Genomic DNA, 21,221 nt, shown 5'->3' with positions numbered 1-21,221 from the left:
CTTCTTTGGTTTGCTGTGGGATTCCTGGGAGCAGACCCTTATTCCTTTTGAACACAACTCCACACAAAAACCCCAAAGACACTTTGAGTGTCTGTCATGCAGAGTAACTACCTAAAGTTTTTAATCTCTAGTTTACACATCAGGATAAGACCCCCCTGGAGAACATGAATTATTGAAACTCAATACCATGCAGACTGGTTATAGCTTGAAACTCATCATCCTAGCCTTGGGCTTCAGAGAAAAAGTTATTTGAGTTTTCCTGACTTAAAAATATATTTAAAAACTCATAATGTATATTTTTAATTAACTTCTCTTCTCCTTTCTGCTTTCAGAGCTACACTAAATTATTCCAATTACAAGTTTTTTCAATATCAAGCCAAGAAAAGTGATTATAAAGCTTCAGAAATCATGCCTTCCCCTCAGAGTTCCAGCCCTGTTTTTGATTTATGAACCTGAAACAGTCTGCAGTTGAGATACAGCCCCCCTTGGAAATGTCAAATGCTGTATAGTCCATGTGACATTGCTTCTATAAAGTGTTGTTCAACAGCAATTTATGTTGATGTCAGCCTAGGCAGTTGTGATTCCATCTGCCTCATTCTCCTCTTTCCAGTTCTCTCTGAAGCATATGTACCTGTCTCTCTCATGGACCAGTCCCAGTGTTCACACAATTGTGTCAGATTGTCCAAGCAGTTAACCCGACTGAAAACTAATTATGTTTTTCTGTTAGGTTATTTTTAGGCCAGCTCTCTGAACTACACAAGTAGCTTTGCCACCACAAAAAAAAGTCAGTCACAGCCCAGGCTTGTATTACATTAAACTACCCTCAAACTGCATAAACATATTTTATGGAATCCAGGAATCTATGACACATGGATTAGAAACGTTGTCCTAAAAGCTATGTTGCCATGATGGATAACGCAGTCCTACCTATTCCTTCATGTTAACCAAAGGATCTTTTACAAATGAATCCTCAGACTGTCTAAAAAACCTGGATATTGTCAGTCTCAAACTGCTGGGGATAGAAGGGTGGTAAAATTAGTGCAACTTACACATTAGTAGTGAAGACACCATAGATCAGATCTTGTTCAGGAAGGTAGAAGGTGCTTTGCAATTCATTATAATAGAAAGGGATTTCTCCAGAACGGGAACAGTTCAGCCTGGCCTTCATGAAAGTTGTCCACGTGTCCTCCAGCAAAAATCTCCCTCCAATATCATTTTTGCAAACCCTTGCCACACGAGAATACACTGTTTTCCCACAGTCATGTTCTACAGCATTCTCACGGAAGAAGAAATAGGTGAACAAACCGATGTCATAGGCAGCAATAAAGTTAGGCTCTGAAAAACAAACATTTGAAGAGATTTATACAGGTCAGAAATCAAGCTGTGCTCACTGGCTTGCTCAATGCATTGTGCCACCAGCTCCCTTTACACAGGCTGTCAAAGTTGGGACCACAGGGAGTTTGGAGTCAGCAGAGGACATAAAAACAGTAGATGGGAATAATGACACATGGGGATACAGATCTAGCTCCATTCTTCAGATCTTGGAGAGACCCTATTGTTTCACCACTTTATTGGCAAAGCCGCTACCAGGGAAAGCAGAGTTCACCACTTTGCATATGCATGAGTGTGCTCTATACCTATACTAATTTTACAACATAAAGCCTTCCCATTGGGTTCCTTCACCTATTCACTTTTAAGTGCACCATATGATGTGCTAAATATGCTGTGTGCATCCACCCATCTCCCCAGACTGCTACACTGAAACATTCCATCTACTCTTCCAGTGCAATCACATCTGGCTTTTATCATGAAGCCTTTCCAGTTTCTAGGCACAAAATACTACCTTGTGTCCGTAAAACAAAACCATGCCACAGACTGACAGTATTGATGCAAGTCCTCCTTAATTCTTTTTCTCCTAGAATTATTGTTATTGTTTTCAGAAGAATTGAAAAGAACCTGGAATTGGTTTCGTAGTGAGTATTTTGATTGGGCATTTAACAAAGCTTTAAAGTGTGCGGTCTTCTGTCCCAACAATTTATTTGGCAAAGGGAAAAGACTGGCCAGTGAATAATATCGTTTTGTTTAAAAAACCCTGTTGGTTTTATAAGGTGCTTTTTCATTTCTGAGTAATGCTCAAAGGGAGAGGGAAAATGGAAAGTATGGAATTCTTCTAATGCTGCAGCCCAGGAGTGAAAGGAAAACAGAGTCATGGCAGAGGGAGACAGGCTGATGCTGCTGCAAGACAGGTTTGGGAGGCAGACAATGGTACAGAGGGAGGGCAATGCAAAGCATCTCCCATTAAACCTTCTTCTTTAAACAAACAGTGAACCTTAACGGGACTGTTGTGATCACCATTCTGACCTCCTGTCTAACACGAACCACAGAACTTTACCCTGTAATTCCACCACTGGATCCTGTAACTATCAGGTGAATTAGACCACATCATTCAAAGGAGATCTGATCTTACTGGACAATGTCATATGGCTTGACATCCATCACTTTCCTCAGTGACTTGTTCAAATGACTAAAGGCTGCCCCAGCTGCAACCCGTACTTCTTTTTCCATTTGACATTATCTGGTTTCAACTTCCAATCACAGGCTCTTGTCATGACTTGTCTGCTAGATTAAAGAACTTTATCCTGCCAGAAATCTTCTCTTGATGTAAGTACTTCCATATCATGAACAAAACACCTTTTATCTCCTTTTCAGAAAGATAAATAAATTGAGGTCCTTAAGTCTCTCACTGTGAGGCAGGCTTTCCAAGCTTCAAATCACTCCATGGCTCTTCTCTGAATCATCTTCAGGTTTCCTGTTTCTTGTTGAAAAGTGGCCAGAACAGAATGAAAGTACTTCAATGTCACCAACGCTGTGCAAGGTTACAAATCCAAGAGGCACATTAGTTTTTCAAATCATGAGCTAGAAATGCAGATTCTATTTTTCTTTCCTCAAACTCCCCTGTTCCTTTACTTCCTCTGAATTCTTGGTTCATGTGCAGACCAGAGGCACATATTTCTAAGGAGGATATACAGGTTACACTGCTTCTTGGTCTGAATTCAGTCTTGCCTGGTGACATTCTTCTCTTAAAACTCTGGATCTCCATACTGATTTCAATATGCCTGAAGCAGCTTAGATCGGTCTCATTAAGCTCCAGAGAGTACATAGTCCCACTGCTCATATCTTTGATGGAAAGGTCTGAAATCCAATTGAAAGATTCTGAAAGATCCAATGCAAAGATTCTAAATATCTTGCCAACTTACTGGGGTTGAAGGAGAGAGAGGAATATTAGGGTCTCCATCACTAGAGTTTGTTCAGACAAGATGTGCTTTGCTCCAGTCAGAAGGTGTGCACTCAGTGGAGGAACTACTGGTTGATATTCTATAGCTTGTTTGATGCAGGGTATGATCACACTGGGCTAACAGCTGCTTTTAAATCCACAACAGCATGGGTTTACATGGAACATAACTCACTGTGAAGTTTCTCATTTTCGGACAGGTCCTGCACTGAAACCAACCATCTTCAGCTGAGTCAGCAGAAGCAGAGGGTGCTTAACACTGTGCAGAACTGGGTCAACAATATGATGCTGTAAGTTCATTTTGATCTTCAAATGTTTGAGCAGTTTTCTTGTGAAAAAGATGTGGTCATCTCACAGAGACCCATATATGTTAAGTAACCTGTAAGACCAACTTCCCATATTCTAAATCAACTTCTCTGAAATACTGCCAGGCTGTTTTTAAGCATCTTCTAAGCTGCATCAATTATTGTACCAGAAGCCCTTCCCCATCGCAACTCTGGATCCCAACATGAAAACAGAGGAAAAGATTTACAAGCCTGCAAAGCTGAGCTTAATATGACTTTACCATTGAGCCATTTGGAGTTGTATTGTGCTGTCCTAAGTGGGGGAACGTTTCCAAGGCTGCGGTAAATAGCAGGATCCCGTCCAGAGAAATCAATCACAGTTGCAGCATAGAGTTCTCCTCGTGATGTAATCACAGCTGTTGAGTTGTGCCGGGGGTCGTACGGGCACCGAGCCACTCCATTAATTCTGTCAATGATTTTGCTAAGATTCCCTACCTGTATTTAAAAGGAGAGAGGAGAAAGTTTAAAGAGCATCTGGCTTTCTTACTGGCATAGAGAATTCAGTTTGACCATGACTACCTACAAGCAAAACCTTTATTTTAAATAAATAGACCGCTATAAAAAAGTAATGCTAGCAATGACTGTAAATTTAACTTTACATTCTCATTTGCCAACATAAGAAGTTGTGTCTGGGCTTCACTGATCCTATTGCTTTGTAGGAAGGGTAATTCCCCTGTCAAGAAGGCCATAGGCCTCAACCCACTTGGTGTAATCAGGTGCTTCTGATGCTGGCACAGGTTTCTAATCTTCCACAGACACCTCCTGAATGTGTACTGGCATTAAAAAATACAAAAATAAACACTGCTCTGGACTTGCTCCTGCCTCCCTTGAATCCAAAGGGAGTTTTGCCATTTATTTTAAGGAAACATTTAAGTATTCAGCTCAGGAGGTGCTCACAACTAAGCCTGTCTATATTCCCCATTTTCAGTGACATACCCAAGGTTTGCACAAGCAGCACTTTGACCAGATCCAGCTCACCCATGAGTTTTCTGCTCCCCACCTCCCAGTACCCCTGCTGTCCCAAAGCAGCCCAAAGAACAAATCCCAGGTGTTTCAGATCAGCAACATTTGGAACACATTCTCTACAGCCATGATGCCCTGCCAAAAAACTGGCCCTCCACAGAGCAGATATCCAGCCCTCCCCATCACTGCAAAAGAATCAAAACAGACCTGTCGACTGGAACAGACCGGTGAAAAGGCATTGGTACCACAGGTGAAAACCTTCTTGCCATAAACAATGAGCACACGGACATAGTTCTGGCACTCTTCCTAAAGGGACGCAAGACAGAAACAAGGGATTTTTGAAAAAGAGACCGTAGGATTATTTATTACATTTCTGAAAATTACCTGTATTGCAGCTGGAATTCACCTTTCTTAGCTCTAACTCAGGAGGAGTTTGTTGAATCAAGCAGTGCACAGCTGTAGAGAGCTAGTGCTCTAAGTGAGAAAGCCCAATTTGCTGGTTATTTCTCTAATCATAGCCCTGCACAATCCCTGGATAGGATGTTTGACTCTGTGTTAGCTACACAAGTGCCTCTTTCTGTGCTCTGCTTAGATTGGAGGAGGAATCCTCCTCGTTTTCACAATGATACTTGTGATCTATTATACCCAGTAATGCTGAAGTTTGGAAAACATTACCCAGGCACAAACTCCAGTGAAGGACAGTGGGTTTGTCTGTGTTATAATTCACAACAGTGCCAGAAGGAAAACAGCAGGAACTTCTCTTTAATAGGCCAGGCTGGTCAGGAGAATCTCATGCTTGAACAGATTGTGATTTCCTGCCTCCCCCAAGAATTGAGCGCTCAGGATTTTCCATGGTGGAAGGATTTTCTCTTTTAGGCCAGGCCACTGAGGAATAGCAAATCTCTTCTCAACTACATGACCATTTCCTGGTGCAATAGGCAATTCCCTCCACATGCCAGTCCCCAGAGTTAAGCCATGGGGGAGGAGGAAGCCACATGAGGCAGGGACTTTCAAATGTGATGCACAGGGAATGGGAGGTGTGAGAGTAGTGTGCAGCTCCCACAGGCAGCACAAGAGGCTCAAGAGCTGCCCAGCCCAGGGTTCCTCTGAACAGCCCTAATGAAAGATGTACTGTGAGCCTGGCACCAGTCTGCCTGCCCTGGGCTCTGGGGCCACCGCAGAGGAAAGGACATGAGCAACACGTTGCTAATGACTGGCACCCACACGGCTTCAAGCAAAGAAAGTCTATTATATTATACTATAAACAAAAAAGGAAACTTGTTAAAAAATAACAACCTCAGCTGGGTTATCCCGGCTGCTTTGCTTTCCTCCCTCCAATAGATCATAATTTGCCACTGAGCTGAGCCTACAGCTGCAGACACCACTTCACCTTCTATAAGCAGCAATCACTCTGCAAGCTTCCCTGTCTCACAGTGCTCCACACTGTTGATCATTTCCCTGAAGACTTCATTTGCAAGATTCAACACTGTAAAAACACTCCCTATCATCTGGAAAGGAAGAGGTATGCTTAGCTGGATTATGTGTTATCTCCTTTAATTTGCTGTATGGAAATCAACTCATTGAAGGATGGCATTTAGTGAAAACCAAACCCACCAGCGTTAACCACAGACATGAGCATGATACAGGGAGTTTGTTTTTGAATGGAGAAGATCATAGGGATTGCCCTCCAGAGCTAGCCTAGGAGCACTTGCCCAGCCCAGGCAGAGGTTACAGAATGCCAAGGAGCAGGTGCTGCTGGTCTTGACTCTCAGCAGGGCTATCAGGGATCAGCTACATAATGCCTGGCACCTGCAAATGAAGGCTTGAATTCATAGCTGGGTCGATGCAGCACTAATTTCAGCAGCAGATCAGTCATGGTGACTGTGCATCAGTCTGTCAAATAGGACCTTGAGAAGCACTGTCCCACCTGCTGTGTGTTGAGAATAGAGGTCTCATCACTTCATTTAATAAAACAAAGGGCTTGCCAGCCTCTCTGCCCTCTCCCATCATTGTTACATGGTGCTGTGAGCCCTGTTAGTTATCACCTGCTCTAGAGATATCTGCTTTTCATGAATAGGTTAAGTAATTCCTCTTTCTATAGAGCACAGCTACTCAACCCCATATAGTATTAGGACCCCTATATATTCAGCTGAAAAGTACTAGAAATTCTTGATTGAATGCTGTAAAATAAAGGGTATGGGCTCCTGTCCCAGCAGGGTTTTGTTTTCAGAATATGGCTGATTGGCTTCTATCACAAGATGAAATTGCCCATCCATTCCCCCTCTACTACCACCTTTCTCTGCTTTGTGCAGAGTCTGAGCATAGCTTCTGACCTAAACCAGCTAATCCCACAAATGTTGCTGATTACTTTCTTGCTTAGGTACTTCAATATATTAGGAATTAAAACTCTGTCCTGCAGAAATCTAAAATCCTAATTTGCAGAATTCCTTTCTTTGCACAGAGCCCTATTACAGATTAACAGATTTATATTTCTACAAAAATCTTCCCAGCTGAGTAGCACACAAAAAAGAATTTCTCAGTGAGGTCATGTGCTGGGCAGTCTTCTGGAGTCTACAGGCAGTGATGCATCTATTTCACACTTTACTCCAAGGCACAGTAGCCTGGGCTGGTAAGGATGCTGGAAGCTGGTAAAAATATTCTGTTATTTTAGTCTAATTCAGCATGGTTTCATCTGTACCCATTCAGTCCAAAGCAGAAGTTATTTATTGAAACAGGGGAGAAACCATACTGAGTAAACTTAACTGCTGCTGTCTGAACCTGCACCAGAATATGTAATCTGTGACTTCCAGCCCATCCCCAACTGTTCTAGCAAAGAGAAAAAAACCACAGTCAGCGTGGATGAGGTGGTAGATGGGAAACATTTGGCAGCTGATACCTTTCAGGGAACTAGATGCACCAAGCCCACTAATTTCACTGGCTGTAAGAGGCAGAAATTGGAGTGAGTAGTGGATGCTTTCCTCTCTGCTTAGATGGCGATGCCTCTAGGTGTGGGCCATATCCAAACATAGTTATTCCTATGAATTAGCTGAGTAGGCTTTTTCCCTGGACCTGCCTTACTGATGGTGGTAACAGCACTCCATGCTCCTGGAGGAATAGCAAGCACAATATGTACATTTCATCTAGTGGTCTCAAAGCAAATTATGCAGCTTTAAGTAATGTTCTGAAACAGATGTGCACTATTTGCCCTGTTCTCTCAGCTGGGTGAAACGAAACACAGGTGCTAAAGGATTTGCCATGGTGACACAGAGTCAGAGGAGATCCTGAAGGACTCCAATAAAGATCTAACTACCAGACTCCACAACTCTAAGCCTGTCTGGCCCAAAGAGGAAATCTGTGCTCACTGGGCATTTGTTATTGCTGTATCCACTAACAGTCATGTCAGTCTATGAAAACCTCCAACAAAAGCAAAGAAGAAACCAACCCACTTACATGTTTCAGTTTTCAGGATTTTTCTCAAGGCACTGTGAGATTTACATTAGATCCTATTTCTACTCTGTTCTCAAAGTAACTAGCAAGGAACATCCTCCTCTCTCTGTGTTCCTTAAACCAGCCTGGATTTGCCCTGTAAAGTCATTCAACACACTGCTCTCTGCAAAAATTTGTAGCTGAGGCAACTGGTTAGTAAGATGATCTTGGAAACCCCTACAGAAAATAGGAGCTATTTAATGCAGTTTCTTCCATGTGGCTGGAAAACTCTAGGCATGCAGGAGGTAAAATTCAGACAAGCTTTAATATAGTAGGAAAATCTGGCAAGCTTGAACCAAACGCTGTCCAGACAAGACAATATCTGGATCCTGCTCACACATTATAGAGCAGACAGTTAAATCTGTGTATGATCAGTCTGCAAATCTCATCACCAGAATATATTATTGGGATCAAGAGATTCAGGTTTAAATAAAGCAGAAAGACCGAGTATTTCAAACAGCGGTTAATGAGAACAACCCATTTATATTAGCTAGGATTGTTATTAAATATGTAGCAGAGCTGATAAAACCTGTGGCTCATTGCCACAGCACTAAGCACATCTCCAGTTTTTCTACGAATTGCATGTTACCCACTTCGGGGTTTTCGCTCCTTCTTCAAAATTACCTGGTACAGGTCCCTTTTTTTGAGATAAGGCCTTAAACTGAGCAGATACCACTTCTCTCCAGTCTAACAACTTTTGTTTTTTTCAGCAAAGGGACAGTTTGTGACTTGTAGTGTTCAACCCTACAATGCACAGGGTCTCACAATCACTAAGAGAATGAACTTCCCTAAAGACACTGCACCTCCCACCTCATCCCCCAGTTTAAGCCTATCACAATTTATTGCATTTTTTGCAACATTTAGATTTAAATGAGTGTGAAAAGACCAGGCCTCTTTCTAGCTCATGCAGATGTTGGGCTGCTTTGAAAGCAGATTTCAAAACTAAGAGTGGTGCCCTGTTATTCCCTTCATTCATGTGGACAGATCAGCAAATGGAGAGGATGAACTCCTGTTGGCTTCAGTTTGAGGCACAATTCAAAAAGACATTTTCAGGATGCTGTGAATGAGCCAGCTGTGAGTGTTTGAGTAATTTCATTTGTAATCTCTGAACACTGGAGTTCTGAAAAGTTATAAGCTCTTAATCTCATTGTACAGAGGTATTTCTCCTTGAAAACATAATCATATATAGGCACCACTTTAATTGCCCTTTTATTCTGAATAAACGACTTAAGTCCTGTTTTCAGAGATCTCCTTTTATAATTTATTCTTTTTAGGCTAACACTATTTCATCACATGCTGATAGATTTTAATCATAGATTAAAAACACAGTTACATGCTGTATGACCAAAAAAAACCAAAGCTGTTTCAGATGGTCTGTTATCCTCAGCAAAAAAACACAACCTGCAGTGCAGAGATCAGCCAGCAGAACTCTCTGTTACCCCTTCAGTGACAGTTTAGAGTGCAGCAAACATTTATCTGTTGCAGTTCATCCAAATTTGTTAAACAAATAATCAAGACCTAACATGTTCTTGAGCACTGTTAATAACAGGCTTTCAGATATCTATATTTATTTATTTGGACAAACAATTCTATTAATCAGTTTAAGCCAATACCCTGACCAAGCTGTCCTTCTCCTTTGAGCGCAATTGATAGCAAAGAGAATTGCTAATGATTTTTCCAGTCAAGTTTTCTTTAATGGACTAGAAAATCAAATCCGGGGGCTGATTCTACATTGACAGCTTAGCAGAAGTAGTAGGAATGTCGGTTCAGAACTCTAGGAACAGTTACAAAGGGGAAAAACTATCTAACCACTTCCCAATTACTTCTGTTTGTCTGGGGATTCATATGGTGTCTGTCCTACCTGGATGCCTGACATTGCTAAGTGGCATGGAGATTCCCAGCTTCACTAGACAACCAGAGAGCACATCCTCTGTGTAACACACAGCCACCTGAAGGCCTGAAACAGCAGATTCCTCTATTCACTCCAAAGCCATTTGGGTAGGCTCTAGGCTTGGGGTAGGATTTCCCTGTAACCTTGTGTGAATCATAAGACAACCCCCTCTATCAGGACACCATACAAGAAAAAGAAACTCTACTGGCAATATGGTGGGACAACCTATCAGACATTTTTTCTCCTCTGTTTTCTCCTTCCTCCAGAAGTGTTCCTAGTGCATCCTTATTTTCCTGGCTACACCAAGCTCTTGGGACAGCATGTAAGTGCTGTATCACTGCCATTTTCACAATCAGTTCCATTTCACTCTTTGAAATGACAGTGTGCTGCTTTTGGCAACTTAACAAATAATTCTGTGCTTAGACAAGAGAAAGACCAAAGTGCTCTTGTTTAGAAAGCCACAACTTTCCATGCCAGGCAAAATTCCTAAGATGTGGTTGATGTGGACCATTATGCAGAGACAAACCAATTACAAGCTAGAAGCTGAGCAACTCCTAATGAAATTAAATACACCTCTCTCCCTTCTGCTCTATTCATCACTCATTTTAACTACAACCTCTGGGTGATATAATTTGGAAGACAGAAAGAAAGGCAGCATAACACTGACTTTGTTCTCTGCATTGTCTCTCAGTCAGCATTTTATAAATGCTGCAAAAATAAGAAAGATTGCTAGTAGAAGCAAGTCATGGATCCCCAGAGACATGGCAAATAAAGCACATACAATTCTTTCAGGAAACCACAAGTTTTGTTTGATAAATATGACATAAATGAAAGAAACTTTTCTGAGGTGTTTGTTTTAATACCACATGACATATTGCAGAGTTAATTTTAAAATCCGGTTCAAGAACATATACATTAATGGATTAAAATCTGATAAATTACTGGACTGAAAAATTCCTCAGAGTGAAATTATTCACAAACTTGCCACTCTAGCAGGGTCCCAGATGGGGTGGTACTAGCCCAGCATCAACATTTTTCTTAACGAGTTTTTGTGCATAACCCAAATATTATGAAAATAGTAATTACCAGTGAGGCCAGAACCTCACTATATATAGTGATATATGGTAGGCTGGTGAGCTGGACCCAACAAACTAAATAGTTGTTTTTTTTAAGATATTATGCATTAAAGAGTAAGGAACAAAAAGGCTCTATGTGTAGATTGGGAGATTACATCCCAAGACTAGCAACTGTGAAAGGATTTAGTGGTCACAATGGCAAGGCAATTCTTTATAAGCTCCTTCGACAGAAGAGCTTCTGAAACTGCCAGGTGTTTGAACATAGGAGGGGGTAAGAGGTGGAGGACTGTTTTAATCACACTTAGGCATTAGAAGATTGACAAGGGAATGCAGGTAAAAAATGGAGTGCACAGAAAAACGACACAAAATATTCAAGTGCAGTAGAAAAATTACTTAGAGAAAGAGACTTAGAGAGATCAGCTTTTTGCTTTATGAAAAAACCTAAGTACCAATTTGACAAGAGCAGATAAGTAAAAAATAAATACTGGTAATGAAAAGGCTCTTTAATCTAGCAGAGAAGGGCAAAATGAGACCCAGACACTCAAAACTGAAGTCAGATCCAAAGAGAAAATAAAGTACACGTTGTTAATAGGGAAGATGATCTGCCATTTGAATAGGCCAGCAAAGCACACAGCCCATTTGCCCTTCCGTTCAAAACTTTTGCCTTCTTCAAAAAGGTGCAGCAGCCAAACACAAGTTACTGAGCTCAGTTTAGGAATAAGTAGGTGAAATTTGTGGCCAGAGCTACACAGGGTGTCAGAAGAAATTACCTAATGGTACCTTGTAACCTCAAATCTGGGACCCAGATTTCTCAGCTCCTTTTTCTCTGGCCAATAAGCACTCAAATGTGGAGAAACCATCATGTCATAATCATTATCCTTTTGTGATATCAATTTTGTGGCTTCCATTCTTGCACTTTTTATTTCCCTTATGGCAAAGCTCTAAGAATTTTTAGAAGATATTTTCCAAGCAGCAGGAAGAATCTGATTTAGATACTCAACAGGAAAACATTTTAATACACCAGGTGACTTTGAAAACCTCACCCCGAAATACACGTGTTATTAAATCAGCAAGGAAAATAGACCAGTCATATAACTTATGCAAACTACACTGTGAATTAATATAAAAGCCAAAGGTCCTCCTTATTTTTAGCTTCTATCACCACAGATCTAAGTGCCTGACAATCCATAACATATTTATCATCAAATCATCTCTGCAAGGTAGAAAACTGCCATTAGTCAAGTTTTGACAAGGCAGAGTTGAGGCAGACAGAGCCCTGGGATCCCGTACCACGGTTGCCCACAGAATCAGAAACACTCCCATTAGTGCTGCCCTCACTTGCTGCATTTACCCAGCCCAGGGCAGAGATGCTGGGTCACAGCTGGACTTCTTAGCTGGAATAGAGCACTTCACTAGTTGGCTAGACTAAAATCAGTATTTTCGGAGTTAGTGCTAAGTCATTTCTCTGCAGTGTAAAAATGGATGTGTAGACTCCTCCTGAGAGGGACCCAGTCAAGGACACGCAGGCTAGAGTAGATACAGAGTTGGCAGATTGGAATTTACCTAGCTACTGCAGGATCCTTCCACCATTGTTTGTAGCTTCATGTCTTCTTGTCAGACTCTTAGTCAACACCTCTGTTTGCCATTATTTGTACATCAAGAAGTATTTAACAATCCACTTAATTATTGCTCCTCAGAACTTTATGCCCATGGTCACTGTGCCCACCAAACAATTTCAAGCTCTGGATCAGAACCAGCATAAACTCAGCTGTTCAGAGCATTATCCTCACAAAATATTTGGCAAATTCTTTGCAGTGTAAGGAGGCAGCAGCAATGAAGTTACTCAGACCACTGCTTTCTTTTGGCACGACAGTAAAAGAGATAATTGAAATTATCCTAGAATTTGTTCAGTCAAATGCATAGTTTTATCGAAGGGCTGACAAAATAATTCTAGGTTATAAATTCAAATTCTTCATTAACAATGAGATGCAATTTAAATCTCACAAACTTCAGAATGGAAGAAAAGAGAAAAATACTTTCTTTACACATTTCAACGTACACAGACTGCAAATTCAAAAATTCCTCGTCTTGGGTTTTTGGAGGGTTTTAATTTTGTCCAGCTTCTGTTGGGTACTTCTAGTGACTGGCCATGTGTGGCGTTCACCTCATCCAGTCCCTTTTGCCTCCATAGTGTTTTCCTGCATAAAGTTAATCCTACACAAAACTCTTAACCAATGTTCCAGGATACCCAAACTCTTGTTCTGAACACCTACATGCTACAAATTCTTGCCTATTCAGCTACATTAATGATAGCTTTTTTGTGTATATGCAAGTTAATACAGTGATCACATGGAGTTTGTTATGTAAAATGCACATGGTCAGTGGAAGATCATATAATCCCGTGTTTAAAACACTGAACTGGAACTTGACAGAATTCCAGCATTTTGGGCCAGTCACACGCTCACTCTCTGCTTGTCTGTCCATGTCTAAGCAAAGATCCTGCCTATCCTCTCTTATCCTTTGTTCAGCTCTCTGCAGTGTAGTATTAAGGACGATAGGACACCCTCTCAGTTGATGCCTGAAGATTTTTGGACAGAACCAATACCACATTTGAAAAATCAAAATAGTTCCTGATTTCAGATACATGGCTTTGCTTTAGCTTCTCAAAGGACCTGGATCAGAAATGTCTGTGAACTCCAGATATTCCACCTGAACAGAAGCAGTGTGCTGGCAGATTCAATTCTCACATTCAAGAGAATTTTACAAAGATGAACTTGAGCTGCAAACAAGCATGGACACTCACGTGGCTGAACGCCAGCGGCTCACTACTGAGTACCGAGACTAAGCCAACTTGCCCAGCCTTAGACCCCACCGCAAGATGTTACCCCTGGCTTGCCACCACTCTGCTCCTTGATGTGTCACAAATTGTGTCCTCTCCACCAGTGAAATCACCTTTGAATTTCATGCAGAGCAAACCTAATAACTTGGACAGGGGGTCTTTGAAATGGCTTGCTCTCTGGTGCTTACGCACTTGTGGTGGTAGATAACTGTTGCAAATTCACAATCTCAAGCTGGTGTCAGATGCTCCCTGTGCGGATTTCACATGGTGCAAATAAATTTACCCATAGCATCATTGTAGCAAAGCAAAACTTACCTCTGTTTTCCCTTTACTTTGACAGGACCTCCTGGTGTCTTCATCTGAACCCCATGCTGTTGCCTGAGAAACCAAAACGCACAAGTCACATGACAATGCCACCAACCACCACGTCTGGAGACTCCCAAAACAAGAGGAAGTATCTCCAGCCAATTTTCACAGTCTAATTTAAAAGCAGCCTTATGATGGTAAACATGTATCTCACCCCCACTGTGCTCACAGTGCACACAAATGGTAAATAGATGAGAAGTCCAGAGGCAGAAGCAAGTGCAATGTTACCAGAGAACTGACTTTAATTTACATGTAAATGCAACTTCTGATCATCACCGAACTGGAAGATCCAAGACATAAGCCCCACACACTGTGCCACCTTCTTTTCAAAGAAGACAGTGTTGTATAAAACCACCAGCTTTCACCATTAAAATGTCAACCTTCCTTGCAGTAAAGTCCACTAGTTCTGCACAAATCTGCTGGTCTCTTTAAATTTACCCAAAGATTATCACCTTCTAAGTAATCCTACAGAGAAGTGAGCTGGATAAAACAACTGGGAGACGACAGGCAAAACCCAGAGAGATGGGAAGGGGGGAGAAAAGTTGGATGGTGATTTGTGATGCTAGAAAAGCACTAGAAAGAACTTCTAGATTTAAAATATTCAGTAACATACCCAACCATCCAGTGCCCTCCACAATTTTCCTCCCTTCAGCACTTTTTAAAAATAGTTCTAACAAATTCAAGCAGGTCTTGTTAGCTGGAGGTGAAAATACATGTAAATATCCATACTATACATAATACATCATTCTGAGTACAAGAAAAATAGCTCTGTTACACAGGGAAAGGCCAGGCTTACAAAGTTTAGAAACAGATCCGAAGTTCCCAAAGAAGAGCCAGGATTTCTTTTTTTCCCCAATCCATTTCCAATGCAGGAAATGGCTTTAAAGTTTGGTCTGGATTTGAACTCTTCTTGAACCTTCTCACTGCAGCCAATATATATTTTTTTTAACTCTGGGCTTCCATGGAAATTGTTCCCTTGACACATGATAAATTCTGTTTTTTTTCTGGAGAAAGATAGGAGACCAGTAAGAAGGGGGATCAATTTTTCCCACCCCCAGCTCAGGTCCAGGAAGACACTCGTTAAGAACCAGAAGAAATGACACCATGCAAGAAATGCATTTATACACAACACTGGGGGAAGGGATATTTCTACCTCACTCAGAAAATATTGTATTTTCTCGATTAGCTGAGCATTCAATTCAATTTGGCTTGAAGTAAGACTTTATGAGCACAGGCAAAGATCTGGTGGGAGAAGGGAAGAGCACAGATCTTTCCCTGGGAGTTGCTTGGGAAGTACCTCCCATGTACTGCAGTCCAATTCAGGCTGAAGGCCAAAAGCTTGTGCTTCAGAAGTGGTTTTGTGACAGCTGGGATAAGTCCTTGCTGGAAAGGATCATTTAGTCATATCCTGAGAGGGGATATATCACTGGATGAGAGAGCTCATGTCCATACGCCATCATAGGAGAGGAAGGAATTTTCACTGGTGACTCCCAGGAGCCCTTGACATCTACAAAACAACTACACAGCAGCATTTTGATACCCGGTCCCAAATCTAACCCATATTCATCTAACCACAGCATCCTTGCACCTTAGATCGATTTTTTGACAACATTAATTAAAAAAAAAAAAAAAAAAAAAAATCCAGAATAGAGAGAGCTTACTAGGTGGCCTTTCCTTCCATTTCCAAACCAGTGACAGAGCACTCTCCATTATACAGCCCAGTTCCAGTTCACATTAACAGTGCTTGACAGGACAAAATGAAAACAAAACTGAATTGGTTACTTCAGCAGTCAGTGCTGCTTCTCTGCAAATACTCTGGGTCTTCTGGGACTGCAGAAATGCAAGAGAAGAGTTTGTCCTCCTAAGGGATACCTAACTACCTGACAGACACCTGCACCCCAGAACTCTGAGGCATGAGTGAGCACAGTGTCAGAGCACTGGTCTCTTCCAGCTGTCCAGTGACGTCCAAATGTTTTCTTTCATTGGACAACACTGTCCTTCAGCTTTCTGAAGCACTACCTTGATGTGAGTCTAGTAATAACAGAAGTTCTTGGTGATGGCTCAAATTATAGGAACATGTTGTTTGTGACTGCACCATTAGTCAGGGCACACTTCATTAGAGCTAACAGGATAATTAAGCAATGTGGCAATCCAGAACATGTTTTCAAGTCCCACACATGTCTTTGGTGGGACAGGGAGGATCTAGTTTGAGGGCTGAGTAACTCCAATGACCTCTAGTGACTCAAAGAAAATGTTCATGACCCTGCAAAGCAGAACATCTTGTCAACAACAAAAATATAATTGCAAGGCCAAGGAGCTAATGTATGTTTAAATAATTGTACTGCAAGGTATGAATATGCACCAGTCAGCTGATCTATAGCCCAGTCCTTCTGCTGGGCTCACAGAAGCCTGCAACATCTGTGATTATGGCTTTTGGTTGGACCCAAAGCTTTCCAGCATTGTTTGGTTTCTTTACTTGACTAATCAGCTGTCTTTTCAGATAAAAAAAAAATCCCACTCCTGTCATCTCTGTTATCTTTGCCTTCCTAGATTAAATTTTCTTCCTCCCCCTTAGGTTCATTTTGCCCCAGTCTCCAACTAAATCCTGGAGACTTCCAGAAAGATTTCTCTTTTCTGGAGTACCTCTGTGTACCTATATGCTTCTCAGTAAGGCAGACACCTACTTAAAACTTGGGTTACAATACAGCACTGTCAAGGATGCTTGTACTTACCTGATTGTAACATTTCTCAATAGCCAGGCTTTTGCACACTGACTTAGTTGCCTCCCCTCCCTTTCCTCATGTCTCTCAAGAAACCAAATAAATAATTTTTCTCTTTACTGCTGAAAGCTGCCTCCTCACACTCGGATGAGGTACAGAATGTATCCATCAAAAGATTTTGGTCATTCAGTTGGGTCATCATCCTGAATTCATGATTCAGTTTCTTAGTTGTCTGAGACATTTAAGTTTCCCAGCTCCAGAAAACACATCTGGGATTATTTTTTAGCCTCCTGCTACACATGTCAGTCAAAATTAGTAGAGTAGATACCTCTAGACCCATGTGGCAATTAAACAACTGTCATGGCATAGGTCATGGAAAACAGAGCCTGGAGGAAGATGTGACAAACCAGGGAGTGAGGCTAGATACAAACACAGGACAGTACGTACTTTCTCCTGGCTGCTTCCTTATTTGCCTACTTGCTTAAGCAACCAAGCAAACACTTTTACGGGCTCCCAACTTGTCAGCAAATCCTCCCCTTACACCCTTACCAAGAGCACTCCAACTTGTCATGCTACCACATTACAAGCTCTCCAGCATCTCTTCCCTCCTGCATTTCCAGAAGGAATGTGGTTTCTAATAGTGTTCCCAGACTTTGAAGACCTCTTCTACAACCACATGGTCCACGTACAGAACAGGGGAACACCAGATTCCTATGCCATACAAATGAGACAAGCAGCTCAAAGCTGTAGCTGCTGTGTGAGGCAAGAGCCACACAAACCATGAGCAGGATTGTCCAGCCACCTGTGCAGGCAGGCAGGAGAGTACTAGCAACTTTGTCCCTGAACTGAAAATGTAATTAAATGTGCCTTCCTTCAGCCCATTTGCATGGACACCTGGTTCTTCACATTCCTATTCCTGTTCTTGAGTTCCCATTTTAAAAAATTTAAAAAAGGGTTTATGTAACATTTCTGCATCTTTAGAAAGTCACATGAAGGAGAACCATCACAGGAGAAGCAGTCCCGTATACAACCATATGTACCTGGTGCAATACTGCCCAACTAGAAATGAACAGAAATAGGCCACAATGGCTAAGCCCAGTGCACATCTGAATATTCAAATGTCATATTCAGACACAGAAATAAAGAGCTAATGTCTCTTCTAATAATTTATGAGCATCACAGTTTGCTCCCAGTTCAGACTGCAGATCAACAATGCTCTAGAAATTCTAGCTCTCCACGTGCTGTTAAATCAGTTATTCAGCACGCACTGCTGAGAGAAGCTTTCTAGACACATTTATTTAATTACCTGCACATCTCAGTGTTGGCATTCAAAGCACCTGCATGTGACTAGCAAGTCCTGTTATCCACCATTACGTGCATTCTCAAATGCTGATGTAAAAATCTCTTCAACTTCTGTGGACCAGCCTCTACATTCAGGCCAGTGATTTTTAATTATTTCAAACACTGCATATGAATTTAACAGACCAAGCATACACTAATCCTCCTACTGTACTTGCATAACAGAGGTTGCAGGTTTTTGTGCAACACCAGAATATTGCTTTAAAACTGGAAAGTGAAGACTAGAAGAGAATAGGTGTATTTATCAGGTAAATCAACCCCCTTCTTGATTTCTAAATTATTTTCTTACAAACCTACCCATCTGTTACCAACCTCACTTCCACTAACCAAGCACTCTGCGCAAGCTACCAGCAGCCTTGCATGCCTGCACACAGACCCAGAATCAAGCTGTTCTCTCCTACTGGGGGAAAAAAGTCTAATACAAAAATGTACATTGTGTAAGTTTGCTAGGAGACAAAAAAACTCAGGCTTACTGCAAAAAAACCCCAGGGATTGAATCTGTGAGGTGCCCAGCACTTCCTAAAAGGTACTGAGTTCCTCAGATTTCTGCTAACATCAGAAGCAGAAGCTGCACCAACTTGTGTCCCAGGCTCAGGTCTGCAGAGGTTGCTAACCGAAGGAGTTTTCATTTCCATCAACCCTCCACAGTGCCCACAGGAGGCTTCTCAATCTGCCCATGGAGTAAGAGGTGATTTTGGTTCTGTGCTGTGCCATGCAGGGCACGCCAAGCAGAGCCTGCCAGTCACATCAGCCTTTGCTGAGTTATGCATGAGGAAGGAGGGCAGGAGGTGGTGTGATATGACAGTTACTGTGCACTAGAGACCTGAGCTGGCAGAGTCATTTATATCCCTGTGTATTTATTTACACCTTCCTTTCCAGCAACCGTACAAGGCACTAGTATGCTCAGAGAAATGTTACTCTGGAAAAAAAAATAATAAATACTTGCTTTGAAGGCAGCTTCCTGGATTCCTTAGACTGGCTCAAAATCTCTGCATTTCTTATTTACTTTTACAAAATGTTTTTATCAGCTCATTTCACAGCAAGGTATGGAAACTTTTCTCCAAGTCTGAGGAGAGAGGAACATGCAGGGACAATGTTTCTACGCTGCATTTAATACCTGTCAACCAGCATATATTTATATATCCTACTGGACCTGTTCAGCTTAACCACATGCATAAGAACTTTGTTAAACTGGGGTGCAGACAAAATCCTTTAGGCAGTGGCCACTCAGAGGCCAGTTCATTCCCCAACAAGATGTCAGCCCCAGTCTGTTTACCCATACAGATGAACAGATTTCAGCCCTCTGAAGTATCACCCATAGATTTTTGCTGTCACCCATAGATTTTTGCTGACAATGACAAATCCATTTCATCAGTTTATTTCTATGTTTCTATACGCTTTGCATCCTCTACACAAGATAGCACCATGAAAATCCATGAAAACGTTATTGTTTAACTTAGGTTTCTATGATGTGTACTGTAAAAATATTTCTACAACACTTTACTATTTCTTCCCCATTTAATCCTCCAGGACTTCTCCATGAAGGCTTGCTTGCCTTCGTCTAAAAGTGGAAAGTTAAATTCCTTTTTTGAAGCATTGAATTTGTCTCTTGAGGACAAGCCACATTTACAGTGCTCTATAAATAATAACTTACTGAAATCTAACTTCTTAATAATAAAGCACAGTAGCTTAATAGCCTAGAGGCCATTTCTGAAGTTCCAGTGCTGGTAATTTATTAAGACTGTGATAAACATGTCTGATAAACAGATAACTAATACTAAAATAACATAATGCCAAGCTACAATAAATAGTTCTGCTACATACTGCAGTATACAAATTACAGATCACTGTCGTGTGCAGTGACAGGTATGAGGAATGATCACAGGATTCAGTCAATGTATTGCAGGGAGAGGAGAGGACTTAGATATGGGGAACTGCATTGTGTTTTATCAAATTATTAGTTTCCCTTAAGTGATCTCTGTTCCTTTGAGATGTGGAAAAACTCGAGCTGTTTGCTTCATTTAAACGAAGCACCCTTAGTCCATAGTCCCTGTCAACAGAGCAGCCCAGTCGCACAGCTCTTCTGGAGCAGCTGGACAGTACCCCAATTGGGGTAGACCTTAAAATGTAACACTCAGGAGATGGAGGTTGGGAAACATACAAGAAAAAACCCCAAAACAATTCAAAACATCAGTGGGTTCCAGTGCCCATAACCTTAATCTCTGAATCAGACCATCTCTCCATAAACAAAAGTCAGGCTGTTGTTATACTGGGACTAATTTTGGCAGGGCATTTATTGGCTATGGAAGTTGACTGCTTGCTGTTCACATCAGAGCAGAAGTGGATGCTTCACACTGGTATAGTAAGGATGGAATAATTTGTCAGAAAGTGAGACTTTTTCATTTTAAGAATGGATCTTTAACTCAGCTCCAAAGAATACCATATTTATACATTCATGTTCCTCTATCTTACAGACTCTTACCACATCCTTCGAAAGAGAAACGCAATAGTCCAAAGGAAGTTCACTGCCCTGGCTCATCTATTTTACATGAATTACATAAATGGGGTAGCTCTTTACCCACTGGTCAGGGAGAAGAGTTTCCAGGAGGTCCTTTATGTTCTCTTTGTTGATTTCAGTCTTAAGCCTCACTTATTCACTCTCCTCCTACCTGATGTTTTCAGACTGTAGCACTGATGGATGGAGCATCACTGTAACACCTGGCAGAACAGGGCCTCAGCCTCCAGGTATGGGAGCTCGACTTTCTCTGATCAAGTTATCCAGCCCAATCAGCTGAGTCAATGGTAACCCACTCAGTTCATGATCCTGCCTTATCTCATATGCAAGGTAAAATATTTGTTTAAATCCTTCACAGTCTTCCTGCTGC

The 21,221-nt window shown here is 41.5% G+C and overlaps 1 protein-coding gene across 7 annotated transcripts in view; it reads right to left on the bottom strand.

Moving 5' to 3' along the window:
* Positions 1 to 21,221, bottom strand: part of SEMA5B (semaphorin 5B) — a 274,876-nt gene that overhangs the window by 68,589 nt on the left and 185,066 nt on the right. For all 7 annotated transcript variants that reach the window (XR_007889922.1, XM_051623688.1, XM_051623689.1 and 4 more), the window contains exons 7-10: positions 14,207 to 14,269; positions 4,807 to 4,905; positions 3,858 to 4,071; positions 1,050 to 1,335 (exon numbers count right to left, since the gene is read on the bottom strand). Coding sequence is in view for 6 of the 7 variants with exons in the window: in XM_051623688.1 (XP_051479648.1) it covers positions 1,050 to 1,335; positions 3,858 to 4,071; positions 4,807 to 4,905; positions 14,207 to 14,269 (662 nt within the window). In the remaining variant the exon portion in view is untranslated. The remainder of the gene's footprint in view (positions 1 to 1,049; positions 1,336 to 3,857; positions 4,072 to 4,806; positions 4,906 to 14,206; positions 14,270 to 21,221) is intronic.

Source organism: Apus apus, chromosome 6 (genome assembly GCF_020740795.1).
Source record: "Apus apus isolate bApuApu2 chromosome 6, bApuApu2.pri.cur, whole genome shotgun sequence".
Lineage (NCBI taxonomy): Eukaryota > Metazoa > Chordata > Aves > Apodiformes > Apodidae > Apus > Apus apus.
Note: the sequence above shows the minus strand (reverse complement) of the source record. Positions and strands in the feature narration are given on the sequence as shown.